A 7,738-nucleotide genomic window follows, 5' to 3' on the forward strand; every position below is an offset into this window, starting at 1 on the left:
CTCTGGAGCAACTAGGGGTTAAGTATCTTGCTCAGGGTCACATTGGTGTCTCACAGTGGATTCAAACCCGGGTCTCTCATACCAAAGGCATGTGTCTTATCCACTGCGCCATCACCACCCCTAGTTTAAAGTTCAGTTCACAAATTTTAAAATGAACTAGTTCAGTTTAGTTCATACTTTAACATTTTGAACTAGTTCATTCATAATTCTTTTTTCCATATGTTGCTGCAAGCTATTATTTTTCAAAATGATTGCCACAGTCAATATAGAACCACAGACAGCAATTATTTTACCGGTGGCCAAAGTTTGAACAGAAATGTAAGATTTTTCCCATCCTCACCGACCTTGTCATAAAACTGATTTAAATGATCATACGCACCTCCTTGCTGCATTTTGTTTTGATCACGCATGCGCCGGTGCGACACTGGTGGCTAGTGTTGCCAGATTGCCAACACCTTGCCGCGGCGATCGGTTGCATGGATACCTTGTTCTCTTGTGGCTCGCGCAGTCTTCACTAATACCCAAAAATCCAGACTTTCCCAATTGCCACTCCGCCCCTGGTCTCGATACCCTCTGGTCTTGGTAGTGTCTTGGTCTCGGTTTAGGCGGTCTTGACTACAAGTCTACTGTAAGTCTCTCAGTGATCAGTAGCCAAGATGCTGCCACACAACGCACCTGCTGACCAGAGAGCTTATCGCCCCTGGTGCACTCAAGTCGACCCCTCCAATATTACCCCTCACCACCCTTGGTGGGGGAAGAGGGGGAGCACTGATGGCGATAGAGTGGTTCTTGGTCAACCGAATAGCTTACAAGAGAGCTAGCAAGTAGAGATGTATGGTGAGAGGATGGAGTGCCTCTGTAGCTTACACATCCTCATTCTCTTCCCCAGTGAGCACATTAGGCCCTTCTAACCATGTGAAGGGTTAACTTTACCTTTCCCTAATAAGGGAGCTCCACCTGGAGAGACAACCGATGAGGTGGTGATGGGTGGAGAAGCGGGACTCAAGAAGCGCTACCAACTTCTTACCCAGCCTACCAGCATACCTTCTGTAACCGTGGTCAGTGGAAAAGTGGGACGTGAGAGGCGGAATAGCCCATCTTCCCCTCTAAGTCCGTCAAAGATATAGAATTTTATAAATTAGCGATTTGCAACGACACAATGGCTGATGAAGTGGGATGCAAGAAACGGAATAGCCCAGTGGTTCTCAAACTTTTTCGGTCATTCCCCACTTTGGACAAGGGGGAATTTTCAAGCCCCACCTGCCCCCATCGCCCCAACACAATGCTAATGAAATACGCAACAATCTTAAAATGTTCCAATTTATTAAAGTAACAAGTAGTAACAGTATAGTACAAATTGTATCTAAATACAAACTAACTATCTACCTCAAATAACAGCAAATTCAAAAATAAATGAAATAAAATTGCAGCTGGGTCATAACTTGCATGGAATTCAAAAATAGAGGAAATAAAAGGGCAGTTGTGTCAAAATTTGTATCAAGTTCAAAAATAGAAAAGAAATAAAAGTGCCACTCGTCATAGCATCAGCACCCCCTGGTTGGGGGCTGTGGACTAACATAATATTGTACTTAAATATTGTACTGTAATATTGTACTTGAAATATATTTTTTTTATATATTACACATATTAAAATAGACATAATACTGTGTTTGGTATGGGATGAAAATGGGCAGTGTATAAGTGAGATATAAACTAATGATTAATTATTTTAATATTCCTTTGTTCCGATCAGAGCATGTGAGCGGAGAACGCATTTCTGAATATTCTGTCGCTCGCTCATTCCGCTCAGTGTCGCTCGCTCAACACAGAATGTCCTGCTGGTCCGAAAATATGTGGAATAATGGCTGCCTCCGACTAAAGTTTTTTTCTAGTCGACTAGTAGTTGTTCATTTAAGCCATTAGTGGAAAAATCGCCTCTTTATATAGCAAAGGAGACATTTAATTGTTTATTAATAAACTGGTGTTTTCTGTGTCGATGCAAAGATGAAGTTGCCAATAAGGACTCACTATAAACGAATAAAGATATAAAGGCATAAAAAGGAAAATTCCCTCCCGTTTGGCACGCCCCACCTGTCACGTCTCTATTCCCCACCAGTGGGGCGCGCCCCACACTTTGAGAACCGCTGGAATAGCCCATCCTCCTTCAGCTATGTCTAAGCTGCGTCTGGCAACCCTACATACCTGTATGCGAATGAATAAGAAGCATATGCTTTCATCTCCTTGACATAAACGGAAAGGTGACATGCTTGGAAGTGTGACGTGAAAAGTTGATTAGCCCATCTTCCCCAACTATGCCCTAAGCATAATACTTCTACTTTCTATTAAATATATGAATGCAGAAAGAGTATATCATTCTGTGTTCATCCCTAACAAGTAGTAGGAAAGGAGGTAGGACACTAGAGGTTGTATTGCCCATCTTCCTGATCCCTTCCACAGATGTTACTTCTATCTCTGTATTCACAGAACTAGGGAGATAACAGGTCATGAAGTAGGCCTCTAAAAGCAGAATAGCCCATATTCAACGTTTTCACATGTAAACTGAGCATTTTGTGCAAAAAGAGCTGCATGCAAGGCATTCTCGTCCTCTCTTGTCAATGCCGTTACATAAGCATATCACTTTCACTTCCGCACGCACAGTTCAAGAAGGCAGTCAATGAAGTGCAATATTTCCCATCTTCTCATCTGAAGTTATCTAAGCTTACGCAAGCTAGCCCATGTGCAGAAGGAGTTAACATTCTTCTTATCACTGTATAATCTCAGAAAAACTGTTTCATTCCCAGCTGCCTGAAAAAGAGTGCCCAGATCGCTCTCTAGCATTGCATAGACATAGGTGCCACGGAGCGAGATACTGTTATTGATCGATCAGTAATCATTAATCATTATAGTAAAAGTGTAGGGGAAGCAAACAACCTTGTCACCGCATCATAAGCGCAATCAGTTGTCTATTATACATGAAATAGCATCCGACCCCCTACTGGGAAGTGACAGCAAAAAGATTACAATCGCAAATAACCTTGTATCGTTCCCCTGAACATAATGCAATGGCTGGGGATGGATGTAAAATAAATCTGTACATGTACTCTTTATTTGTGAAGAGAGCGATATCATCCATCATTCATGTTAGAAGAAAACATTTTTAACTGTATCCAGAACCAACACAGACACTCCTGTCTTTTAGTTTCTTTCCTTTTAAGGGAATCAAATGCTTTCCCTTACACTCTTTCTCTTTTTTTAAACAACCTCTTGAACCCCAACACCCAGAAAGGGGTGGGGAGGGAAAAAAGAAAAGGGGATTAAAAGAAAAAGAGCATGAGAATAAGACTGAAAAGGACTCTCAGCATTTAGACCTCTCTTGTTTCTTGGAGTCGATTATCTCCCTGAGGTCCTTACTTGTTCTTGAGCCAGGTTGCCACCTGGATCTCCGACCTCTCTAAGGTCGGAGCTCTAGCAGCCACACTCACTTTATTTTCCTCTCACAAACTGGACCCCGCAACAGGCTCAGAAGGGGGGACTGAAGGACACTGCCTGCAGCGGGTAATGTACAGTAGCACTCGAATGCCGCTGACTTAAGCCTCGCCTCCCTAAATTTCCAGACGACAGTCTCAACCTTTGTGCCCAAACATTTGGAAGGCATAACCGGAGTGTCAAGGAGGAATGATCTTTCCTTCTCCTTTACCCCCAATAGGTTAAGCTATAAATGCCAAAATTTGTGGCAAAAGCAGTAAGCGAGCAGCCAGTGGCACGAGCTGCCTGCTTAGTCGCACTAAAGAGTAAGGTCAGTGTTATTGAGCAGATCCTCAAACGCGTCTGGTGCCACACCCCCTGCAGCGTTAACGTCCTTCAGGAAGTCACCTTTTTATGCCTGCAACATTGCCCATGTTATTCATGGCCCGCGGATGCCTTGCTAACAAGTTTAGATGTAAATTGGAAGGGTTTAGAGGGAGTGGGAGGCTTCCACGAAGATGCCACGCCAGATGAGAGGAAACACGCCAGTGATTGCTCCATCCAGTACATCTTTGTATACCCATGTTCCTCCAACCCTTTTACACAGTTGGACTTGCTGGGAGGGAACACATGGTCTGAGAAAGGATTTCCCCAAGATCTCAACACTTCACTGTGGAGATCTAAGAGAAATAGAAGGTTTGCTGGGGACACGTTTATGACCCGCCAGGAAGTACTCGTCTAGCCTGCCTTGAACGCTTTCCTGTTTGTCATCCATCCAGTCAAAGCTCAATCTGGCGGTGGAGTGGTTAGTAAATAGCGGGTAGTAATTATCACTTGTAGTAATTCCCAGTATGCGGTTGACGATGAAGAGGTTGGCTCATATAATACATCCGCCTCAACTCCCATCACATCTAATTTCTCTAAACAAGAGCGGCAATGCAGCATACTCTTCGCCAAACCATAAGCCGGAAGGCAGGCTTTTTGATTCGGCGCAAGAGCCTCAGAACTGGCGACAGAGAATTGGTTAAGGGAATCTGCAAGCCCCACTATCCACGGGATAGGGGCGCTAAGACTTGGCTCCCTTTCCCCGTAAATAGAGCCAATCGGGAACAAAGCCACCTCCAGGTCTGGCAATGCATCCTCTGTTCCTTGACATATCAAATACAAATCATGCATTTCGTTTAGTGTGATGTATCTCTCACATAGAGGCACACATTTTTTAAACCTGCTTTCACTCATTTGGTTTCCTTTCTTTTTCTTTGAGATATACACACACACACACACACAAACAAGCGGATTCCTGAAGACAAAGAGGCTGATGTCGTGTTCTCTGGTGCCCCTTATATAGCCAGCCGGCAGTAGCCAATCAAGAAAGGCTTTTGGCACACACCCTTGAAGCACTGGTTCACGAGGAGCATTTCTATAGTGTCAAAACCATGCCTTTAGCCATATTCGCACAGGATTAGTACTATCTGGGGACCTCGTGTGATTTAAAAATTACCCCGCCACTTCTGAATTTCATGTGGTGCATTCGCACGGGATAACCGAAGCCTGTAATTTTACTCAAATTTACTGACTTATCCCCCGGATATAACGTCAATAGGCCGTCGGAGGCCTTGGAAATTTCTTTTCGTTATAGGTCTAGCTGTATGATATATTATGACATAAACAGAATAAAGTTCCTTACCGCATGCTGCTATACATGTCATTCATCTCCATCTAATCATTGTTTTTGTTTTTATTCTTCTGATGATTTTCAGCTTTCACTTTCTGCAAATTGTGTAGTTGTGTATAGCGATATGACCCAGCACCCAAAATACTATCAAAACAATCCAAACCAGCCTCCATTCGTCGCAAAAGATGGATAAAGAGGCGCACATGAAACAAAAACCTTGAAAAAATGATATACGATCCGGCCAAATCACAGAGATGTCAATTCGCACGGGACTAATATTATCACAGGACCTCAGTGTTCGGCGAAATATAGTAGGTAATTTGCAGGGGAATTTTTACTTTACAAATTACAGACATGGCTGATTCGCACGGGATTAAGATCTCAGACAAACTCCGCTATTAGTACAAATGACTAGAGGTCACCAGGTAATACTTAACCCGTGCAAATAGGGCTTTTGAAAGGGAATTGTGATGTAATCGTCCAGCTCAGTTCAGTTCTCATCAAATAGTGCAGTGTTCTAATCTTACAAAGGACTTTGACCCCTGGTTTCACAGATGAGGCTTAAGCATAGTCCCAGACTAAAATGCATGTTTGAGCTGTTTTACAAGTTTTGGTAAAGTTTTACAAATCCAATATATACATCTTAACTACTCAGCTGGAGACTTAGCAACACTTACTATTGAGTACTGATGCTTGGAACCAAGGACTGTGTGCAATACCAAACAGTAAACAAATATAGAAAAAGACCACAAAATAAGAAATAAAAATTCCAGAAAAACAAAAAATTCTGCAGTAACACTAAAAACATTAATTTGTAAAGGTAAAGGTAATATACTGTATCATAATAATGAATAAATGAAACACAATATATGAATACATAAATTAAGCACTAACCTATGCCCTTTGTCATTATCAATGTCATGCTGGATTAATCTGTATATGGTGTGTACTGATGGCTCATGGTTATTCATTTTTCTTTATGACAGCATCTCTTGGACATGCATCAGACCATGTGTATTATGACCCGGATATCCAGACACAACACATTTATGAGAACCAAGCATTTGAAGAAGAACCAGAGATAATGGAGCAGCAGGATATCAACAGCCAAGATTAATATACTATAACATATTTCAAATATTTCTACAGTTTGACTATCACAAACAGCCAAAAAAGTGTGTGAAATGTGTCAAAAAGAATGACATACAAAAAACTTAAGAAACTTAAAATGGGATGCTCAAATTGTGAAAGACTGTTTATTAATAACTGAGCAATGTTTAATTAATGTAGATTTTAATGACTTTTAAGAAGAGACAGGTAAGTGAGTATAAAAACAAAAATAAAAAAAGGGATTCATTACTGTGACAGCTTGCATACCTGTCATGAGCTCAATAAAGCTTGTTCACACACACACACACACTCAAACACTGGCTAAGTAAATTTGACAATAGGATAAAAATGACAAGTTCCCTTTTTTCTCCATAAATATACTTTCTCTTTATCCTGCTCTTTCTCCCACACACATATATGGAGACATTCACAAAAATACGTTTCAGCGCTGCCCCGTGACTGAAAAACTACATGACTATGGAAGGCCAAATTATCTTTTGATGTTCTCAGTAGGCTAATGTTTAGCATTCCAATTAGAGATCTCTGTAATTTAATTTTTACAAGCAAAATCCAGTTTTGGTGGTAACACATTACAAGTAATTCGAGAAACGTAATTAGATTACTTTTTGTGCAGGTTGTTTGTTGTTGATTTTGTTTTTCTTCCATTAAGATGAGTTAACCTTGGATGATCGAACAGTGAGCTAGCATATTTGCACAGATGTCATAGTACTGTACATCACCCTATGGAGTGTATTTCAACATTTTGATGCATCATGTGTTTATGGGTACAGATAAGATATTACCACACTGAACACTTTGGAAAGTTTGGATGACAGTAATAAACTCAGTTGATTGCTGATTGTATTCTTTCTGTTGTTGATTGCACATTTGCATACCCTGATTACATTTTTGATTAACTTTTTTCCTTCATCATATGCATGGTGGGTTTCTGTTTGAAGCCTATCCCTAGATGATGCCATTAATTTAATAATAAAAAAACTCATAAATATGACGATTGCGTGGAGTAGTATTGTTGTAACTGAAAATAAAAGTAAATCTGTTTGTAATATGTTATAATATAATCTAATAATAGGTTAGGCCATGTAGTGGTATTTGTGGTATTTAGTGGAACTAAGAATAATACGGCATAATGTACAATAGGAAAGCAATATTGAAAAACTGCAGAGCAGCATGTAACAGCAGTTCCCTTTCGTAGTAACTACGAGTTACGTTGTGACGACGAATGGGGTTTTGCTCAGAAAGCCCATCAAGTTTGAGTATTACAAAACGAACCAATTGCAAAGAAATGCCATGGCTCTGTGGAATTTGCATAGCCCCACCTCGTGGGTATATAAGGAAGTACGCTGGCAACATGCAGATATGTTGTCGCTTTTGGAGCCAAGTGTATCACTTCACTCTACAAGCCATCCTGAGATCGACTTCATCTCCACTCTCTTCGAGACGAGCTTCTCTCCAGGTGTTGGTGTG

At 41.0% G+C, this 7,738-nt stretch overlaps 1 protein-coding gene across 1 annotated transcript in view; it reads left to right on the forward strand.

The window, feature by feature from the left end:
• rnf128b (ring finger protein 128b) overlaps positions 1-7,262 on the forward strand; it is a 33,287-nt gene extending 26,025 nt beyond the window's left edge. The window contains exon 7 of the mRNA XM_077235723.1: positions 6,127-7,262. Coding sequence (XP_077091838.1) covers positions 6,127-6,257 — 131 coding nt within the window. The 3' untranslated portion in view covers positions 6,258-7,262. The remainder of the gene's footprint in view (positions 1-6,126) is intronic.
• Positions 7,263-7,738: the final 476 nt, after the last annotated feature.

Source organism: Siphateles boraxobius, unplaced genomic scaffold, assembly GCF_051911475.1.
Source record: "Siphateles boraxobius isolate OS27281-9 unplaced genomic scaffold, OSU_SipBor_1 2, whole genome shotgun sequence".
Lineage (NCBI taxonomy): Eukaryota > Metazoa > Chordata > Actinopteri > Cypriniformes > Leuciscidae > Siphateles > Siphateles boraxobius.